We start from the raw sequence: 21,795 nt of genomic DNA on the forward strand, positions 1-21,795 counted from the left end.
AAGACATTGGTTTATGAGTGAGAGCACAGTACTTCATGTCAGTCTATCATTATAAACTTTTTCTAATGGAACAAATGGAGCAGCTTCTGGGGGCCGGCAAGCAAATATAAACCCATTAGAGGATTTATATTTACCACAGCCTTGAACCTCCATTCAATCCATTACAGACACACAAATTCACCTTCTTCTCTCTCGTATGTTCAGGAACCGTAAGAAGAGGTAATGGCATGATGAAACAAGCAGACAAGTTGGACTCAAATCAGTGACGTTATCAACCCAATAACTGGAAGCACTTTATTCACCAACTCTTGCAACTAAATTCAGTCTGTCTTCCTGTCTGTTGTTCTGTTGTCTAAACTGAACAAAAAGCACAAACAACAAACAAGTAGTGAACACAACACTGACTATTAAGTTGATATGTTGAACTTGTTAGCAAACAACTGTTTATTTCTACATCCAGCAGTTACGGAGCAACATTATCATTCGTCCACCTGGTGAATGTAAGTCCAATACTCACTCTCTTTTAGCTCTGTTTTTGCTCTCTACCAACTCCTGAGGGAAATATCTGGCTCTTTAGCTGCTAAATGTTCCACTATGTTCACCAGCTAGTCTATTTCAATGATCCTACAGTGCTTCCTCAGAGCCACCAACAGGACAAACGTTACTTTTTTAGCAATATCATGTCTGTAGTTCGTTCTGTACAATATGTTTTTTTATGGGATATAGTTAACATGGCTACAAGGGTGGTGGGTTGATTGTAAGCTTGGGGTACTTGGGGTACTTTTAAAGCTGTACTTATACAAGTTTTCATCTAAACAATAGATCTATTGAGTGCAGTGTGAAAAGGGTCGTCTGTAGTGTATCCCCAGCTCTGCAGATCCTCTCAGCTCTACGGAGCTTTTTAGTGCCTTCCAGCTCATTGTTTTGATTGTTTGAGCCCTTAACCTTCACTCTCATCAACCTTGTTTCCAGCAGCAGCAGCAGCAGCAGCATCTGTTTCCAACAATCAAGCTCTGATAAACCCACTGTACACTACCTGCCCAGAACCAAACTGCAGAGAGACAAAGTCTGCAGCAAACTGAGTTCGACAAATGTGTCAAACCATAAACGCCAGATCTGTATCCTTAAACATGAAATCAACAGATCAGTGTTTATTCACATTTTTATTCAGTCTATCACTTAAATTTGCTGTGTTATGTCAGATTCTGTAACTTGTAGTCACATTACTTTGATCTCATTATATTACCTTCCAGGCCAATGGCTGCCAATCCCTTTAGAGGATTATCAGGATAAGATGTCATACCCAGTGCTGAACACACACATACACACACACATACAGAGTCTCCTGGCTGTCCTGATGCTTTTCCATTGACGTGAATTCAGAGCTGAGACGCACAGGTCAACAGGTAGGAATGTTGTTCAAATATAGAGAGCATGTGTGAGTGTGTGTGTTTCACCTTAAATGAAAAAAATCATGTTTTGAACCAAAAGACCATACCAGTAGAATTTAATGTTTTAGCTCATATTGGCTTCTTCGCTGGAGCTTTTCATGCAGTCATACATTTTCCAAAGTTTTCAATAAGTGTTGAATGGTTTGGAAAGGTTTCAGTTGATTTCTAAAAAAATCAGCTTGTAAAGACTTCCAGAAGATAGACACTCACAGTCAACACTTATTCACTTTTATTTTCAGGGTCCAGGTGTCATCATGTAGTAATACATTGGTTTAAAAACTCTCAAAGGAGCATTTAAGGAAAAGAAAAAGTCAAACCCAAAAGACATTAACATTGCGAAAAGGACAACCTTATTGCCAGACAAGGATGTCGATATCGGACAATTCAGCAAACGTTTTTTTCATCTAATGCCAACAGTTTTAAAACTTTCTACAATATCTGCACATGACAACTACAGTATGGTTAATATGACTATGATCAATATTCTAATAACAAAGCATGAAATGTCAGTGTGTAATGTCAGAGGCATCGCTCGTAGTGATGAACCTACAGAGAATTATCAGTGACTCTGCAGCTCCCCCAGCTTTATAGTGAGTTTCAGCTTATTGTTTAGCTGTCCAGCTGCAACTTTACTGTTTTGGTTCACTCTCAGCGCTCTCATAGCATCATTTTGGGCCACAGCAGGCAGCTGTTTTCAGAGAAAAAGCTGTAAAAAGCCACTGTACACTACCTGCTCAGCACCAAGCAGCAAACAGACACAGTTAGCTGTAGACTAGCTGGTGAACATAGTGGAGCATTTAGCAGCTAAAGAGCCAGATATTTCCCTCAGGAGTTGGTAGAGAGCAAAAACAGAGCTAAAAGAGAGTGAATATTGGACTCACATTCACCAGGTGGACAGAAACATGAATGATAATGTTGCTTTGTAACTGCTGGATGTGGAAATAAGCAACTGTTTGCTAACAAATTCAATATATCAACTTAAAAGATGATGGTATGTTGTGCTCACAAATTGTTTCTGCTGCCCCCAAGTGGCCAGAAAATCAGTTAATGCAGATTTAAGATTAGGGAAAGGTTGGGTTTATGGCAACTAAATTATGATTAAGGTATGGTAATGGTAGAGTCACTAAAGCACTTGGTAAGGGTTAATAAAAGGGTGAATATTAATTGCAGCTCTATGACGGGATGTGAATTCTGTCTACACCCTAACCTCCACAACACGGACACCGTCTCTCTACTTCCTGTGTTGGCACTGAGCATCAATGGACATGATTTGTGAGGTTGCTGTTCCTCAGCTGATTATCAAATCTCAGATGTCGGCCATGTTTATAATTTAGCCCAGAATTCATAGCAAATTGGTCCCACTGAAGCTGGTAGAGAATGTGGCAATTTGAAGGGGTCCTGGAGGTTCTTTTTGCGGCACAATACATGGACAAAAGGTTTTGTAAACTTCATCTGGACTTTGTTTTGGCTCTTCAACAGATTTGACCAAAAGGTGTGAACCTTTCCTTTGACCTGGCTGTGACCTCGGCAGTTGGTTTCACAGCATCCTTCACTACAACTACTCTCTTTACATCAGTTACTTTTTTCACTTCAAGGATTTCAAGATTTCATGCCTGAATCATGACATTGATGTAACATGAATATCAAGACCTGTATTACTGATCAACACCCTGTTTCATTGGCTAAAACTTACCAAGACTTTCAGTGATCTCTTCGATTACCAACCCAGTGAATGTTGAAGTGGTAACATTGTGCCATTGGATCAGGTTGAGCCTGGCTGTGATGTTAACAGAGTTTAAAGGGATTTAGGTCTCATGGACATCAATTGGACTTTATTTCAGCTCTTCATCAGTTCTTCCCCAAGCTGACTCCAAGTCTACAACTGAAGTCTAACTTTGGGTGAAGTCTGGACCTCATCTGGAGGCTATGATGTCCAACCCTGTAGTTGAACTGGCAACTAAAACTGATTCTACTGTTGACTTTACAGGAAGTTGCTATGGATAAAAGTCAACAACAACCAAGGAGGGCGAATTACTGAATGTTCACGATGGAGGTGCAATCCATTTTACTGATTTTAGTCTTGCTTAGCGGCTGGTGTATCCAACCTGTCACTGGTGACTTTGTGTCCTCTGATGAACACCCAGATGTTGAACATGATGAGGATGTACATCCCAACACATTCACTGAAACAAATGCTGATGTACTAGACATGAACACTGAAATAAAACATATACCTGAAGAAAACGAGGAAACAAACTGGGACGAACCGGACATAAACAAGGACAACTATGAGGACGCTGACTGGCATCCTCCTAACTCCTTTCTTGAAACACACTCCGACCTCCAACCTGACGTCCCACCAGTAATACGCAGCAGCATCAGTGCTACTGATGTTGGCACTGACCAATCCCCCAACCAGACTACTGGGAGTTCAGCTAAACAGTGTGGCGAGTACAGCAGCCAGCTGACTTCTAATGGCCAGTGCCGGCTGGTGGCAACACTGCCTCCAGTGGGAAAGAAGCAAAAACGTTGCCCAGATATGTTTCGCTGTACAGATGATGTTTCCTACTGGCTCCATGAGAACCGGAACAGAAAGGAGCAGCTGGAGGAGCTGAGGGAGACAACATCGGAGCAGCAAGAGGAGCTGAGGAACCACTGGCATCGAGTCAAGGCCCTGGAGATGCAGGTAGACTGGCTGTTCCCTGCTTTACTGTATATGTTTGTGGGATTTGACATTCACCAAACATGTTCACCAACTGCACTAAACAGAAACAATACAGCCAATGCTAAAAACAGTAACAGTAACTGTGATAAATGTGCATATTAGTGAAGTTTCTATTAAAATGGGGGGAAAGGATTATTCAGGCAGGTAAACACAACACCTTCTTCTCTCTGTTTATCTCTGCCTCTCCTTATCTCTGTCTGTCTTTATCTCTCTGTTTTGACACCACCTAAGTCCTCCTTAACCCTGAATGCTAACAGGATTAGCTGCAGGCCTTTTGGCCCCTGCATCCTTCTGAGTCTGTCTGACCTAGAGAGCATTTTTCTGGGCTGCAGTATTTCCATGCACCTACAACTCTGGAGGTCTGGAACAATTAACAAAATGAAATGAGGTTAATGATTCAAATACCTGGTCATATTTTATGCTTTGTCTTTTTACCCTGATCTCCACAGCTGGTACATGAAAAACTAGATTGAACAACATTAAACCTCACCAATATCAGCTATAGATTAAATTGTCTCCTTTCTTCTTGCTTTATCTCTCAGAGTGAAGAAAGTGTTAGTTTGAACTCAACCTTTGAGCAGCGGTTGCGTTCTCTGGAGTTGCGATACGCCGAGGCCGACACCCTGCTCCACATGCATTCGGCGCTGCTGCACAAGATGCAAGCACAGCTTGACAACCTGTCAGCCACAGTGGAGAGCATGAGCCGAAACACGGGCTGCATGATCAAAGTCATCCGAACTACACCGCCGCTCAGCATGCGAGACACACTGGCATCAGGTACACATGCAACAAACACACTGGTGAGTTACAAGTTGCATGTTCATGCAGCTCTACTGTCACATGGAACATTTTAACACAAACTACACACAGCAGCAGTTTTTCATGCATACATGCATACAACACATTTATTTTACTGTCATGAGTTTAGGTTTAGCAAACAAAAATCAGAATATGCTGCAGTGTGTAATAAATTTCATTTCTTGGTTTTGCATGTAACACACTGACCATTGCTGTTTGTATTGTGTCTGTATTTGTGTTATTTCTTATGTCACATGTTCTTGTAGAATATTTAGGCTGAATACTGTTATCCAAAGGATGGTCTCACCCCAGAGTCAATCAATCAACTCATCAGCTTATCTGTTAGAACAAATGAGAGCAGGCCGAGGGGTTCCAGTCCATAGTTTGAATTCAACAAAGATAGCTTTAACTTCAAACACAAGTATTATCCAAACAGTAAGTAATGTAACTACTACTAAAACACTTGTACAGCAAACCATATAGCCATCAAATATTTTTTACTTTAGAACTATCAAACAAACTATCAATCAAAATTCTAGTACTTACCCAAACTGTACCATCATGCATTCCAGCTGACATATTCCTCCGCACAGGGCCAAAAATGAGGCTGAATATATTATTAATTGACAATCTTGTAAGGTAAATCTTTGTTGTAAAGTTCATTGGTTCTGACTAATGATGCAGTTATTATTATGGAGATTATGAATGGTGTGTTTACTTGCACATCTGTGTGTTGTTACATTCACAGGGAACACTGCAAAGTTTCTATTTAACAGCAACAACATGGACTCAACAACACAACTCAGGATTTAACCCGTTTCATCAGTTTGACTGTTTTGTGATGCTGTCTCTGTCTCTGTCTGTCTCTCCCTCAGACGGACAGTACCTGTCTTTCTGTCCATCAGACTGTGCATCTCTGTATCACAATGGTGTTCGCCGTTCTGGTGTTTACACCATAATCCTGTCGCCAGGCGCCACCCTTCCCGTCTACTGTGACATGGAGACCGAGGGTGAGACACACACCGTATACTGCATACACATTATATATTCACAGGTGTATGCAACGTGCAATATGTGGGTCAACACATTGGTTCAAATGCCAAAAGATATACACATTTACACAAGTGTACACATAAAGCCATGTATACAAATGTATACAGTATATCTGTGAGTGTACATATCTACTATATGTGTAATCAAATAGAGCTACAGATGCTTTTCTAAATTGAGTGCTGACTGAAAAATTGGACAGTATTCATTCCAAAACAATTGGAATGGTCATTTTTACATTTGCTGATCAAATACATATTATAACAATGAGGTAACCAAGAGTCTATTAATTACATTCATATAAAACTACTTTACATAATCCAAGTTTAGAAGTAAGGTTGCATGGATTCATGTTTTTCTACAGACAGAACTTTCAAGTGAAATATATTCAAAAGATTTGCTGCCTGTGAAGAACAGGTGATTGGTATCAAATCAGCTGATTCAATTTACATTAAATTTGGAATTGATATCAGGCGATTCTATTGACATAAAATTGATACTCTGTTGGCTCAGGAGATGCTAATGACATTAGAACTTCATCAGTGATCAGATCAGCTGATTCTATCAATATTAAATTGGTGATCATTGGATCGGCTAATTCTACTGACATTTAATCAATGATCAGTATTACCATTTTTTTATTGGATCAGCCCATTCTGACAACATATGTTTATGCCTTTATGTGTCTGTGTGCCACATAGTATGTGTGTACACCTGTAATGTGTTTCTACGGTATGTTTACCTAAATGTGTATTTTTTAGCCAGTATTTAAACATGACATATTTCTGTATCTGTATGTGTTTGTGCATCAGGTGGCGGCTGGACGGTGTTCCAGCGGCGGCGCGATGGCTCGGTGAGTTTTAACCGCGGCTGGTCGGAGTACCGCGAGGGTTTCGGCGAGCCGCGAGGAGAACACTGGCTGGGCAACCAACAGCTCCACCTGCTGTCCAACCAGGGCCACTACAGCCTCCGCATAGACCTGCAAGACTGGAGCCACATCCACAGACACGCCCTGTACCACAGCTTCAGGTACACAGACAGGTAGAAAACGAGACAGACTGGGAGTATTTACAAAAGAATACTGTATAAAACCAGCCTTTATTTAAATTAGGTAATTTTGAGGTATTTCTTCAATGTTTTCTCTTCTTTTGTGCAGATTTATACATTTGTTTAACATTCTAGCAGTATTTTACAATGAATTGTTATTTTTATTTTACAATAGCTGGACTGTAAAAATGCAGATAATGTCTACAGTAAATATTTGTTGTTGTTTTTTTAAATTCTCTGTAGAATAACGAAAGGATTTTTTTACTGCTATTTGATGCTAACTGTTTGGCAACCTTTGCTGCCAAACTTTCTACCGTTTTTTTACTTTTTTTTTTTTTTTTTTTTTTTTTTTTTTTTTTACATTAAATTTAAGTTTTGCTGTAAAAAAAAACCCAGAAAGTTGCCTTAATTTTACATTCAGTAATAGGATGTGTATTTTTTGTATTTTTACATTGGATTCGATGTAATTTAACATTCAAGACCATTAAGCAATTGAATAATCCTGTTAAAAAAAAACTATAATATTCCATTATTTTAATTTACAGATTACAGCCTTTATTTTATGGTGAATATTTTTGATAAAAATAATTTCCTGTGTTTTTATGGCATTTACACTTAATGTAAAAAAAACAAACAAAAAAAAAAACAACTGTGAAATAATACAGTAAATTTCTTTGAAATAACTTTTTTTTTTTTTTTTACAGTGTAGAGACAACTGTTAGAGACACATTCAAAGGTAGACAGACAGGTAGGAAATGTGACAGACTGGGAGAAAGACAGATGTAGATAGGTAGTAATAGTATAGACTGTTGGAGACACATGTAGAGGTAAAGAGACAGACAGGTGGTGATGTGATGACAGGGAGAGAGGCAGACTTTAAGTTTTATGGAAATAAGTGACAAACTCACGCACTCTCACTATGACTGGATTGAATGATCGCTGAACCTCTGCAACAATTTTCCAGTCATGGGTGAGCAACCACAGGCACGACAAGTCTGTCAGGTTTATACTCAATATACAAAGAGTTTGGAAGGTGATGTCATGTTTTTTCCGCCTTGCCAAACACAAGAACAAAAAAAGTGTAAGGAATGGATTAAACAGTGTGTTCGTCTGCTCCAATGTGAGCTGTAATTTTGTGGGGTTTCATGTTAGAAAAATCCCTGTTCATATCTGGAACATCCACTGCACCAGAGTGGCAGTCCTGAATACCACTATATCAGAGTTTACATGGCTAGGCAGCAGAGTTAGTGGCTCTTTCCTGCTTTATATTTGATTTTAAGAAGTTTACACTCCATCACCTAAGATAGCATCACATTTGCCAAACATATTTGAAAATAGGAAGCATAAATCAAACTTCTGTGTTGCTTTTTTTCTATAGTAACCATCTATGGGATTAAAGTTGTGTCATAATTATTGAAAATAAACTTCCACATATCAAACCAAAAAAATTAATTGAAAGTGAAAAATAAACTGAAAGCAAAAAAGTGACCTTAAATTCAAAATTTTCGATAAAACTATACATTTGATTACAGTATTCTCCACTTTTCTTTCACTGATCAGGATTTCTCTTTTGTCTTCACTTTTTGCTGCATAAATTTTCAGTTTCGCTGTTGGTTGGTTTAATGGTCTGGTATTGCAACAAGTACAATTTACCATTGACCTGTCCCTCCAAATGTAATTGGTTAATGGGGATGTAGCCCTGTAACACCTGCCCACATGCCCTTTGTGTCAGAGCTGAAACTGAAAATTAAGCAGCAAAACTGAAAAAAAGACCACAAAAGTTTAATTCAAGTTTTGCTTGTGAGGTCATTTTTTTGCTTTCAATTTATTTTCATTCGCCATTCAATTAAATTATTTTTTTATTTGATGCTTGGGAGATTTTCTTCTAAGTATTATGACACAAATATAATCCAATAGAAGCCAAGGATTATTTAACACTGTAAATATTAACATGTTCATATATAACAGTTTATTGTGAAATGTTTGGTTTCTTCTCCTCCTGCAGGATAGAGAATGAGGAGAACCAGTACCGCCTCCATGTGTCTGGTTTCAGTGGGACGGTGGAGGATTCATTCGGTTGGTATCATGACCAGCAGGGCTTCAGCACGCCGGACACTGGAAACATCTGCGCCGAGATCAGCCACGCCGGCTGGTGGTTTCACCAGTGTTTCTATGCCAACCTCAACGGTATCTACTACAAGGTAGGACCACAAGACAAGATATAGAACAAAGTCATTAACTTAGAGCCCTTAAAAACTTGGTGTCATGGCTAAACAATTAACACTCGAAGTTAAAGCTTGGGATAAAAAAACACCCTTTGTTAATTCTCATTATGAGTTTAATTGTCAAAAGGTGGCAACATTGGCAAACAACCCCACAATTATCATCAGATTTTGATTCAGATATTGCTAAATCCTGATCTTGGTGCACAGAAATACATGACATCACCTTTTTCCAACTCTTGTCCCGCCACTTCAAACCACTGAGAAAAATATCCGAAACTGTTCCAACTTTGAGGATTGTATCATTCATGGAGGACTCTATCATTCATAGCAAGAAGCTCGTTGAGAAAGTAGATTTTCATTGCCTTTAATATTGAAATAAGATTGTTTCTATGTTGTATTAATGTTGACTTTGTTTTTTTTCCATCAGGGAGGGCGCTACTCTCTGAGGACTCAGAACCTACTTGGACCGGACGGCATCGTCTGGTTCTCCTGGAAGGATTCAGACTTCTACTCTCTGAAGGCGGTCAAAATGATGATACGACCACGCAACTTCAGGCCACGTCTGTCGCCATAGTGATGGAGTGCTTGTCATAAAGCTACAAGTCTAACAGCCTACAGCCCTGCGATGTTCATAACACACCATCATTTGTGTTAGACCTTGGAAAGTTTGACATATGGGAGGCACCACAGGACAGATAAAGCAAAAACAAATCACGTTTCACGTCTGTATTAACAACAGTCAACACAAGATGGCCACTTCTAATTTCAGGAACTGCTCATTCTGTTTAACAGCTATTCAGTATCGTCTCTGAAGCATTTGGAAAGCTAATGCCAAATTTTAGTGGTTTCACAGCGCAGAAGCTTGTTGAGAGAGAAAGTCAGTGGACCCAGAAAAGATCCCTGTGGCACACCAGAACACACACTACAGTATTCTGGGTTTATATTGATGTGATGGAGATCATTAGTGTATAATATGTACAAAAAACCTGATTATCAAAGCAGACGCAGATTTTACAGCCAGTATTTAGTTTTTTTTCATTCTGCTTATATCTTCCAGTTCAAGCTTAGCTACTCAAACGTGTCTACATTTTGTATTTGAGAAGTGTAAAAACTTGGTTAGGGCACATTTTTGAATACAAATGTTTTACACAATCTGAATCATGTGAAACAATCTCGTTAATTACTTTCTAACTTACAATGAACTTCCACGTAGTGACATGATTGGGCAGGTAATAAAATGATGTCTTCGTTTTTGTTAATTTGTTTGTGTTAATTATGCTTGAAAGACGTTTACCAGTCATGGTCAACTTTTCATTTACCTTTATCCATTTAACTTTTTTTTAACAGAATGCAATGAGGACTTTCTTTTGAATGATCAACCTGTAATAATTTCCCAAAATTAGAAATTAGCTGTACTTAAACAGCACCCGATGTGTCTCAATGTACAGAACACACAAACAATTTTCATCACATATTTCTTTATTGGAACAGTTACAGTTATTAAGTGGTAAATCTACAAGACTTCGCAAAGTCATCCACCATCAAAAACTGACTACTGAAGAATCACTGTGAATTCTGACAGGTAGTTTTCTCAGTTATGCAACCTGCACAGGTGAACCTCCTCAGAAATGACTCAAATAAAATATTCTTTACAGACAGATGGTAATTAAATAAAGAGGTCCGCTAGTCTTCGTGCCGCTTTTGTGTGGTTGAGAGGTTGGCGGAGGGGTGTTTATGTGGGGCGCTCCCTGGGGCGGGTGACGTACTGCCACCACAGAGGGGGGAGGTCGCCCTCCTTGCGGGCAGGAGGGAGGGCCTCGGTCAGGGGGCCTCCGGCTGGAGTCTCGGCCTGCAGCTGGGCGACCTGGAACCAGACAGGAGGAAATAAAGGTTCACAACTAAGGCTGCGACTGATTATTATCTTCATTATTGTTTAATCTGCCAAAGACAATACTGTATGAGAAGAGTTCCTTTTACAGAGTTAGATTTGTTTATAATCTTTTACTTAATCAATAAACACTCTGAATTTTAATTTCAAGTATTTTCCCCAAAAACTCCAGATGAAGTATGTTTCTGAGTGCTAAATAGGACAGTGACAAATTCTTCTTCCATTGTCACATGTGCCCTGGTGGCGAATAAAACGTGCCTCCTGTTGAAAGACAAAAAGCAGAGCAACCCACCTCTTTGTCCCAACTCTGTGCTCTCAGTTTCTTCCACTGCTCTCTCTTGGAGAAGTAGTCAGGGTACATGGCCTTCTCGGATGGGTGCCAGTGCTCCAGCACCCACTCTGGGACCTACAGGAACAAACCAGAGGATTTCCATCAACACCGTGATTTTAACTTAATAAATATATTGTTCTAAATATCCTAAATCCTAAATATAATTGTTCCTAATAAGCCAAAATAGGCCACCTGACAAAAACTATTTAAGTTTTGTGAATTTCTTATTATCTAATAGAACAAATACAATAATCAAGTATATCACTATAATTTTTTTGTTGCATTTTCATTAAAGAATGTTACATTTCTACAGATTTTTTTACATCTGAAGACAGAACTTCTCAGACTGTGATACAATCCAGTTGCATTACCCTCCCATATCCAGCAGAGGGCAGTAACAACTCGATAGCCAGTGCAACACACACACATCACAACATCCTGCAAGTCAATGTCCGTCATAATTTTCTTATGAAAATATGACTATAAATAAAGTAGCTTGTATTTTAACACAGAGAACCACTGGTTATAAAAAAGGGGGGTTAACAAGGCTTGCAAATCTATTGTAGCCTTGCAGAGCCACATCCTACAATTTAACTGTTTTCTTTTGCAGAAAACACTATAAAAGTCTTAAACCAACAAATTCAAATAATTTTATTTTTAAAATATTCTGTAGTTTCAAAAATTTTGAAAAAACTGCACATATATATATATATATATATATATATATATATATGAAATAGTTTATATATATATATATATATATATATATATATATATATATATATATATATATATATATATATATATATATATATATATATAAACTATTTCACAGCAATGTAAGAAAGAAAATAATGGAGAAGAAGGAAAATTATATCCAGTGGGAGATTATTTCACGGTGACTGACACAGACTCCATCACATGAAGCCCTGCCTCACCTTGTAGCATTCATATCTCTCATAGGAAGTCCCTCCAGGAGAGTCGGGGAAGATGTAGGGCTGGGGATGTTGGTTGGCCCAGAACTCTTCCTCTCCCGCCTTCAGCATCATGGTGGCCTTCACCATGTCCTTCTCATTCTTGTTGTCATCGAAGCGAGCCCGCAGCATGCAGGCGTAGAACCGGTACTTGTCTCTGTGACGGATAAACACAACAACAGTTTAATTTATTAAAATCATACGACCGACGATGCCCGAAGGAGAACCGGATGTATCTAGAAGAGAAAACACCCATCACAGTTTCCTTTAAATGTCTGATTGTGTTCAACCAACAGTTCAAAGCCTTAAAGATATTTAACTTAATGTATCATAAGACAAAAGAAGCAGAAAATCAACAGAGAAGCTGGAGCTAAAGAACTTTTAGTGTTTTTATTCTGACATGATTTAAACAATGAATCACTTAAATCAATCAATAAAACTAGCAGCTGATTCATTTTCTGTCGATTGGCTGATAATTTCATTTCCTCCAGACACGACTTGTCCTGTAAGATTGAGATTTTGAACGTTCACAACGTCAGATTCTTCTTAATACTTCTTCATCACTCTTGTCAAGATGTGCAGGTCCTGGAGATAAAATTCCTGATCAAAAACAACAATTTTCGTCCAAATAAAAAAAAATATTTCAGAAGATAAAACATTAGGTATGTTTTAATCACAGCTTGATTGATGAATGAGTTGGTGATATTAGCTTGCAAGATACATAGCAGTAGTAATATCAGCACATATGTCAGCAGGTAAGTAACAAGAAATTGTCAAATATATGTTGGCATTAGTTTAGAAGCATTACATTGTTTGCTGATTAGCAGTTTATTTCTTTTAACTTTACAATGCCCAAATCAGTTCATAACTCGGCCACAACTGTAGCTCCTTATCAACCCTAGTTTGACATAAAGTAGGATAAGTTGTGTGTTTATGTAAATAATGAATATAAACCAGTATTATGGTTGCACCATATCATATTTGAAATTAATTTTACATTACATCTCAAAAACTAACTGAGAAACACGAACACCTCAATTACTAAAATGTGAAAAAAAGACAAATACTTAACCTTCTTACACCTTACCAGAGCACTGAACCGTGTATACTCAGCAAAAAGAATATTATAGTTATGGTTATATCAATAGTGTCTATTCTATTTATACTTATTCTATTTACTGTTTTGAGTTGGTCTATTTCTTGTATATAATTTTGCAGTTAATTGTATTTGTTTCTTTGACCTACTTCATTGTTTTTGTGTTTTGATTTATGTCAAGTGGCTGCTGTAACTATCATAATATGTCTTCATATTCCTTCAGCAAACAACAACAAACTTTACATTGCTCAGTTCATTATATAGGACAGAGTTGCAGCTGTATACAACAAATAACAGATACTTTCCCTTGATGTGAGACTTTAACATTAACTTGATTTATTGGATCATAATTCATTATTATCGTGTCAATTAAGAACCAATTAATCGTGCGAGATTTGAAGCTCATGACATTGCTGTTTATAGAGTTAACTTTCACATTACAGATAACAGTGGAGTGGAGAGTAAATAACAGCAACCACAGGTTAAAGAAAACAAAATCTTCTCATGTAAACTAATCGCACATTTCCAGCTGTATCCATTCACATTTATTTTATCATAACAATGACATTAACGTTATAAATTGAGAGTGAAGCTTGGTGTGATTATTCAGATGTCAACGCTACATGTCTGAATCTTTTCTCTGACTACTACAGTATTTTAAATAAACTTGCGTTAATTAGAAGTGACAGTGAAGACGTCAGTGACATATATTCTTGTTTTCATGAGGGCTGAATGAGCTAAAATGGATTTTGCAGCGGAAAGCCTGACGCTAGGAATGAGTGACCTGGCTAACAGTTAGCTTAGCTGTTAGCTTGAACAGCCCGCACTAAAAGAGCGACCTTCCGCTGTTTTGTTCACTTTTCTCACACTGAGCTCACACGCAGAAGGCTCCTCTTACCTAAAGATGCACCATGACTCGAGGTGTCTCAAGGATTTCTTGTAAAGTCGCAACACTTTCTGCTGGTGAGTGAGATAGGCAGAGGCCATTTTCACCGTCCCCTGTCACCTTCTCGCCGGACGACGCAGCGCGGAGGATTCTGGGAGTCTGAGGCGGTTTTTTATTTGCCGTAAAACACCTACAAAACGTACAAATTTATTTTATTTCTTTTCTTTTTTTTTTGAGGGTCAGGATTTAATCGTGAACGTTAGTAAAAAGTGAGTGTCTGAAAGCAAAATTGCTCCAAATTGTCTCTTGTTTATATTATTTGGAAAAGACGAGAATATAATGGGATTAAATTTGTGTCATTTTAATCAAACAATATCTTTCAAGGAGTCAAACCAAAAATCTGTCAGGTTCACACTGATATCTGGAGACAGAGAGTTTGGAAAATATCAATACTGCAAAATGACACCAAACATCTAGATATGTTTCAATTAGGGCTGCAGATAATGATTTTTTCATTATGGATCACTCTGCCAATTATTTTCTAAATTTATTGATCAACTGTTTAGTCTGTAACATGTCATTGAATTGTTACAATTTTCCCCAAATAAAACTTCAATTAGGTTTTCTGTTTTGCAAAACAAACAAAAAAACGAGGAGCTGAAACCAGCAAATGGCATTTTTCCTCAATAAATGACTCAAATTATTCATAGCAATTAATTCCTACAGATTATGAGTCAAATAGGTATTATTGTGATTCCCATCTGCTACAGTAATTACGGTATTCCTACAGTATGGGACTGGTCAGAGCTGCATGTGTGGTTCTTTTCAGAAGCATTGCTCTTACAACCATGGCTCAGCACAAATTCATTGGTAAGACACATTTTTTTACAGCTAGATAAAACATAAGAAGCCAGAATAAGGACGCTGAGTGTCTCTGCGTGTTGGTGTTTGTCGTAAACAGACCAGTCTGTATGTTTAGTTAGCATTGGAGCTAACTGAGTTAGCCCTGCTGAAAATGACAACACAGCAGCCACAGAGGCTTGCAGCTGTGTAGGGAAACGTCAGATGGATTGTCTCTGGTTTATATCAGTTCACCACCCCTACTCAGAGCTTATACTGCACTACAGCCGCTACTACTAGCAGCAGCAGGTGTTGTGTTGGCAGTAAAGTGACTCCTGAAGGTAGTGGTGGAAAATATTTGATTTAGCCTCTGTGAGAATCAAACCCTTTTAACTCTGTTACTGTGGGATTACAGCTGTGTCATAATAATCTCTCAAGCATCCAAATAAATGCATAAATAAATAGAATAAAAATAAATCAAAAGCAAAAAATTACCTCAAAGGCAAAATGTACAAGAAAAGTTTTGTGGTCACTCAGTTTTGCTGCTTAATTCTTCAGTTTCAGTTCTGACACAAAGGGCGTGTGGGCAGGTGTTACAGGGCTGTAATTACTGTTGAAGGGACAGGTCAATGGTAAGTCGTACTTGTTGCACTTCCAGACCATTAAAACTGAACAATTCTGACCTGAAACTGAAAAGTTCAACAATCAAACTTAAACATTAAGTGACAACAAAAGAGAAATCCTGATCAGTGAAAGAAAAGTGGAGAATATTGTAATCAAATGTTTCACTCTTGTGTAGTTTTATTGAAAGTTTTGCATTTGAGGTCACTGTTTTGCTTTCAGTTTATTTTTCACTGTCAATTTAATTTGTTTTTGTTTGATTCTTGGGAGATTTTGGTCAATTATTATGACACCAATTTAGTCCCACATGTTACTCCTCATTAAGCTCCAAAGGGAAACTGAAGCCTTGACCATGCCTGTAGCCTTGGCAGGGTTATAATGATCTGCAACTGTTTTGATAAGCTATGAATAATTTATAAGTTTGTCATTTTTTCCTTTGTTTTATACAACAGGGTGTTAGGAAATTGTTTGGGCATTTTTCACTATTTTACAGCATGTTACAGACTAAACAGTTGATCAATAAATACAGAAAATAACTAGCAGAATGATCCATAATGAAAATATTTGTTAGTTGCAGCCCTAATGCAAACATATCTGGATCAATAATGCTTTGATAATTATCACGATAACAATTTTGTCCATAACATCCACACGTTATCGCTTCCAGCACATCAATGATGTATCACAAGAAAATGTTTGCTGTCATATCGCAGTATCGATATTTCCCAAAATGTCTGTCTCCAGATATCGGTGTGAACCTGACAGATCCCATGTTCAGAGGACTGTACAGAGGGAAGCAGAAACACGACGGTGAGCATCTCCTCTTTTATTATTCTGACTTCTGAGCTGTTGGAGGAAACGTTTGTCTGAGACCAGCTGTGTTTTTCTGACAGATGACTTCGATCAGATCATCGACAGAGCTCTCAAAATCGGAGCTGAAAAGGTAAGACATGCGTCCATCGTTTTGATATTAGTGCACATATCCCAGATAGAAATAGCTCAACAGCTATTGGATGGATTGCCATGAATTTTGCACGGTTCCCCCCCCCCCCCCACAGGATGAATCCTCATGACTTTGCATCAAGCTTCCACTAGCAGGTCAAAATTTCCACTTATCCAATGAAAAATCTCAACATCAACCAGATGGATTGGCTCAGACACTCATGTAAGGCTGCAATTAATGATTACATTATCCATTAATCTGGCGGTTATTTTCTCGGTTAATCAATTAGTCGTTTGGATGATAATGGTGAAAAATATCAATCACTGTTTCCCCAAACCCAAGATGCAACCAATGATGATAAAGAACTGAAGAAACTTGAAAATATTCACATTTAAGAAGCATGAACAAGAGAATTTTACTTTTCGGAATAGTTGGTGATTAATTTTCAGTTGGTCGACTTATTGATTAATTGACTAATCATTGCAGCTGTACACTCTTGCTTCAGATGATGAAACCTAATGACTTTGGTGATCCGCTGACTTTCCAACTTGCACCCGATGATGTCGACATTTGTTGTTTCGAGTAAAATATTAACAACTACTGGAACAACCTTGGTGATCCTGAAACGTTTCCTCCAGCATTGTCCTCAGGTCAAAACAAATGACGTTCCCATCATCCCCTGCTGCGCACCGCTGTCTCTAAATACAGCCTCACAGAGCTGCTAGCATGGTTGTACATTGAAAAAAAAGTCTTATGTCTTTAGTCTTTAGTCTCAGTTGTAAGTAATGTGATATCTGTTGCTTTGTTACAGTTCATGATCACAGGAGGAAGCCTCGAAGACAGCAGGGAGGCCCTTAAACTAGCCGAGAGCAGAGGTAACGATAGCAATGACAAACGTATTGCGGACCAGAGTGCACGTCAATGAATGGTATTTAGTTGATTTACAGTGTCCATGAGTCTTTTTAAGACTGTATTGCAGAGCCAAGGGGCAAGACTAACATGATGTGATTTTTTTATTCCACTTCACTTCTTCATGAGCAGAATGAGCCAAACCAAGCTAATGTTTTTTTTTTTTTTTTTCTTTATCTCCTTCATGACAGATGAGTTCTTCTGCACGGTCGGCTGCCATCCGACCCGCTGCAGTGAGTTTGAGCAGAGCGGAGAATCGGAGTACTTCTCCGGGCTGAGAGAGCTGGCAGCAGCACACAGAGGAAAGGTGGTGGCCATTGGAGAGTGCGGACTAGGTGAAAATAAAATTATAAAACACATGTGTAAAAACAGAAATTATTCCTGTTTTTATCCACAAGAAATGAGTTAATTATGTCAGTGTTTCTATTGTTGAATGAAGTGTTGATACTATAATATGATGTGGGTCTTCTCTCCTTGTTCCAGATTTTGACAGATTGGAGTTTTGCCCAAAGGAGACTCAACTCAAGTAAGTTAATCAGGGCTGCAGCTAACGATTATTTCCATTATCAAGTAATCTTTCAATCATCTTTTTGATTAATCGTTTCAAAAATCTGTGTAAAATGCCCATCATAATTTCCTAGAGCCCAAGGTGACGTCATCAATTGTTATTTTTTGTCCGACCAACAATCCAAAATCCAAAACATCCAATTTAAGACAAGGAAAAGTAGAAAATTCTCAAATTTAAGACACCTGAAACCATTGAGTATTTGCTTAAAGAACAACCTAAACAATTATTCGATTATCAAAATAGTTGCTAATTGATTAATGAACTAATCGTTGCAGCTCTAAAGGTTGTATGTCTCTACTGAGTATTTAAAGCTGCACTAACCCTCCCTCCAACTCTTCCAACCCATCAAAATGTACATTTGGCTACTGATGCCTCGTCACAGGTTGTATACGTCAGAAGATTGTTCCTTCTCGGATTGTTTGATTCAAATGTTTTTTTAGACCTTCATCACATGCTCTGATGATATGACTAAAAGCTCAAAATAAAAAGAAACACTGCATAGTTCTAAGTGTTTTTCTTCTATAAGTTTGGACTCATCGATGCTTCCAGCACTTTAGCAAAGATTTAGCTGGGTAGAGCGGTGGTTGTCCTGCAGGGCCAAATACCAGTGATTCTGAGGCTGCCTAAGTGAAGAAACAAATATTAACCCTTCTTCAGTGACGGTCTTGTTCCCCTGGTCGCCTGAAATTGGTGCATCAGGTGCTTTGACCCTGATACACCTGCTTACAGTTGTAGTGTCTTTAATTATCTTTTCATCCTAGATTCACATCCAACTGCAGCCTATGTTGGAAATACAGCTACAAGTGATTATTTTTATTAGCAATTAATCTATCAATTATTTATTTTGTTACTTGATAAAATGTCCACAAGGACATCTTTAAACTGCTTGATTTGTCTTACCAACAGGCCCAAACCCAAAGATATTAAATTTACAATGATATAAAACAGAGAAAAGCAGCAGGTTCTCACATTTGAGGAGATGGAAAAATAAAATGTTTGTGCATTTTCGTTGATTAATCAACAATATTGTTGTCTTTCAGTTTGCTGCTGTCTCCGTATCTCACAACTATAACAGTAACTACGTTTCTCTCTCTGGCCTGCGACAGATACTTTGAGAAGCAGTTTGACTTGGCAGAGGAGACCAAGCTGCCCATGTTCCTGCACTGCAGAAACTCACATCAAGAGTTCATAGGTGGGTTTGTGCATCAAAGGCCTGGATGGATGGATGGATGGATGGATGGATGGATGGCTGGCTGGCTGGCTGGCTGGCTGGCTGGCTGGCTGGCTGGATGGATGGATGGATGGATGGATGGATGGGTGGCTGGCTGGATGGATGGATGGATGGATGGATGGATGGATGGATGGATGGATGGATAGCTGGGTGGATGGATGGATGGATGGATGGATGGATGGATGGATGGATGGATGGATGGATGGATGGCTGGATGGATGGATGGATGGATAGCTGGGTGGATGGATGGATGGATGGATGGATGGGCCTGGTCTGTTTCATAAGAGGGACTTTTTCAGGTTAAAGGAATTCACTGTTTCTTTGCTCTGACAGACATCATGAAGAGAAACAGAGACAGATGTGTTGGAGGAGTGGTGAGATTCATTTATTTACTTTTCTTTTAACTGTAGTTAACAGCAATAAATGCACCAGAGATAGAACTGAAGCATCAAGTCAGGATCCAGCTTCTTACCTGTAGTTGTCTCTTTCAGGTCCACTCATTCGATGGGACGCCAGAGGACGCTGCTGCTCTCATTGACCTGGACCTTTATATTGGAATAAATGGATGGTGAGAGAATTTTGAAATGTGATGTTGAAGTTTCCCTCCGAACCTTAAAACCTGACCTGACCTGATCCACATCTGTTTGAAGGACATTTTAATGGCACATATTAACGATTCTGCAACTTCATTCTATGTTTCAGTTCCTTGAAAACAGAAGCCAATATTGAAGCTATGAAGTCTATCCCCACCGAGAGACTTATGATAGAAACAGGTGAGTTGGAGCCAGTTAGCTGTAATTAAGAAAGTCACTGACAGAATGTGGCCATTACATAGGGGACAGAACCTTGATGTTAACTTTTTAAAGCCAAATGTTCCTGATATTCCAGTTAAGTAGGAATTCGTTTTTTGGCTGTTTATACTTTTTCCAGCTTGTCTTGTGACACATTGAAATCTAAGATAACATGTTTTATCACAACTCACATAGCTGCTGTTAGTGTGGTTATTAAACTGTTATATTAAATTCATGTTTGTATTAATACCTTCCTGTTTCTTCCCAGATGCTCCGTGGTGTGGCGTGAAGAACACTCACGCAGGCTCCAAATATCTTAAAACTACATTTCCAACAAAGAAGAAATGGGAGGCCGGACACTGTCTGAAGGACAGGAATGAGCCCTGTCACATCATGTGAGTAACGTCGGTGTGAAGTTAGAGAGTAGAGTCTTTTGTAGAACTCAATGAATGAATATTAAATTAACTGATCTTTAAATTTCATTAGCTAACGTCTACATTTCACTGATTGTCCCCCGCCTGCAGACAAGTTCTAGAGGTGATGGCAGCAGCGAGAGAAGAAGACCCAGCGGAGCTGTCCAACACAATCTACAACAACACCGTCAAAGTGTTCTTCAGCTCCAGCTGATGATAAACCAGATTAAACCTTCACGGGAGCGAGTGTGTGTCTTGTGTGTGAGTGCCTCTCTGAATGATGGGTCCAGGGGTAAAACTCAGTCAAATAGCTTCTGATCTGTCTTCCTCTCAAATAAAGAAATTACATTTTTCATGTGCTGAAACTATTTGTCCTTTCTCTCTTTCATTTACCTGCAAATTAAGTTCCTATTGGTTTCTTGACTGTTGATCACGAACATTAAACCATCATTATAAAGATGTGGTAACTTGTGGTTGGCATTTATAATTGTTATAAAAAAATTTCCTCCCTTTAAACATCTTTAAAGTCATAATTTTTTCACTTTTTTAACATAATATATTTTATACAGTAAATTTTATATACAAAATACATAACTATAAGAATACAAAATGCTTCAAAGTACTGTGTGCAAGACTATTCTAGTTATGTATAATGTAATAAAACCACTGAATATTGATGACCTTGTTGAAAGAAAAAAATATTTACAGATAATTTCCACAAACACAGAGTGAGGTTTTTGTTAAACTTAACCACATACAGATTGGAGGAATGTAAAAATGTTCTTTGTGGAGTCACAGATGTGATTTTTATGTTTTGCTTGCAGCAATCACACAACCAGAAAATGTAATTTCTGAAGAAATTGCGTTTGATAGCTGAAAGCTGAAATTGATTGCTGGCAGCTGAAAAGATTCTAATAAAAAAAAAATTCTACCAAGACTAACATGGCCTACAGTTGGGATCAAACTTACAACCTGGTGTATGTTAGACAGCACTGAGCTACCATGTGA

The 21,795-nt window shown here is 38.4% G+C and overlaps 3 protein-coding genes and 1 long non-coding RNA gene across 4 annotated transcripts; 2 read left to right on the forward strand and 2 right to left on the reverse strand.

Annotated features, from left to right (window-relative positions):
- Positions 1–729: 729 nt before the first annotated feature.
- On the forward strand, positions 730–10,555 carry LOC137198178 (angiopoietin-related protein 7-like). The gene is made up of 7 exons (XM_067611842.1): positions 730–1,406; positions 2,931–4,137; positions 4,719–4,953; positions 5,850–5,984; positions 6,837–7,053; positions 9,077–9,272; positions 9,724–10,555. The coding sequence occupies exons 2-7, from the start codon at positions 3,490–3,492 to the stop codon at positions 9,868–9,870; spliced, it is 1,578 nt and encodes a 525-aa protein (XP_067467943.1). The 5' UTR covers positions 730–1,406; positions 2,931–3,489; the 3' UTR covers positions 9,871–10,555.
- Positions 10,556–10,757: 202 nt separating this feature from the next.
- ndufb9 (NADH:ubiquinone oxidoreductase subunit B9) lies at positions 10,758–14,645 on the reverse strand. Its single transcript, XM_067611841.1, has 4 exons — positions 14,484–14,645; positions 12,454–12,646; positions 11,477–11,590; positions 10,758–11,160 (listed from the first exon to the last, which is right to left on the reverse strand). Exons 1-4 carry the CDS (start codon positions 14,570–14,572, stop codon positions 11,029–11,031), a joined length of 528 nt encoding a protein of 175 aa, XP_067467942.1. The 5' UTR covers positions 14,573–14,645; the 3' UTR covers positions 10,758–11,028.
- Positions 14,646–15,232: 587 nt separating this feature from the next.
- tatdn1 (TatD DNase domain containing 1) lies at positions 15,233–21,254 on the forward strand. Its single transcript, XM_067611839.1, has 12 exons — positions 15,233–15,341; positions 16,677–16,742; positions 16,826–16,875; positions 17,687–17,750; positions 17,976–18,119; positions 18,268–18,310; positions 19,459–19,544; positions 19,917–19,957; positions 20,075–20,151; positions 20,286–20,356; positions 20,643–20,769; positions 20,899–21,254. Exons 1-12 carry the CDS (start codon positions 15,263–15,265, stop codon positions 20,999–21,001), a joined length of 951 nt encoding a protein of 316 aa, XP_067467940.1. The 5' UTR covers positions 15,233–15,262; the 3' UTR covers positions 21,002–21,254.
- Positions 19,475–20,139, reverse strand: LOC137198179 (uncharacterized). The gene is made up of 2 exons (XR_010931601.1): positions 20,056–20,139; positions 19,475–19,856 (listed from the first exon to the last, which is right to left on the reverse strand). It is a non-coding gene; the product is annotated as an uncharacterized lncRNA (long non-coding RNA).
- Positions 21,255–21,795: the final 541 nt, after the last annotated feature.

The sequence above is a fragment of the Thunnus thynnus genome, chromosome 15, assembly GCF_963924715.1.
Source record: "Thunnus thynnus chromosome 15, fThuThy2.1, whole genome shotgun sequence".
In the NCBI taxonomy this organism is placed as follows: domain Eukaryota; kingdom Metazoa; phylum Chordata; class Actinopteri; order Scombriformes; family Scombridae; genus Thunnus; species Thunnus thynnus.

Excerpts from the sequence above, each read along its gene's own strand:
- LOC137198178 (XM_067611842.1), top strand. The coding sequence starts at position 3,490 with ATGTTCACGATGGAGGTGCAATCCATTTTACTGATTTTAGTCTTGCTT. Across the intron at positions 4,138-4,718 it reads TCAAGGCCCTGGAGATGCAG|AGTGAAGAAAGTGTTAGTTT; the intron begins GTAGACTGGCTG and ends TTTATCTCTCAG. Across the intron at positions 5,985-6,836 it reads CTGTGACATGGAGACCGAGG|GTGGCGGCTGGACGGTGTTC; the intron begins GTGAGACACACA and ends TTTGTGCATCAG.
- ndufb9 (XM_067611841.1), bottom strand. The coding sequence starts at position 14,572 with ATGGCCTCTGCCTATCTCACTCACCAGCAGAAAGTGTTGCGACTTTAC. Across the intron at positions 11,591-12,453 it reads AGAGATATGAATGCTACAAG|GTCCCAGAGTGGGTGCTGGA; the intron begins GTGAGGCAGGGC and ends TTGTTCCTGTAG. Across the intron at positions 11,161-11,476 it reads CACAGAGTTGGGACAAAGAG|GTCGCCCAGCTGCAGGCCGA; the intron begins GTGGGTTGCTCT and ends GTCTGGTTCCAG.
- tatdn1 (XM_067611839.1), top strand. The coding sequence starts at position 15,263 with ATGGGACTGGTCAGAGCTGCATGTGTGGTTCTTTTCAGAAGCATTGCT. Across the intron at positions 15,342-16,676 it reads GGCTCAGCACAAATTCATTG|ATATCGGTGTGAACCTGACA; the intron begins GTAAGACACATT and ends GTCTGTCTCCAG. Across the intron at positions 18,120-18,267 it reads CATTGGAGAGTGCGGACTAG|ATTTTGACAGATTGGAGTTT; the intron begins GTGAAAATAAAA and ends TCCTTGTTCCAG.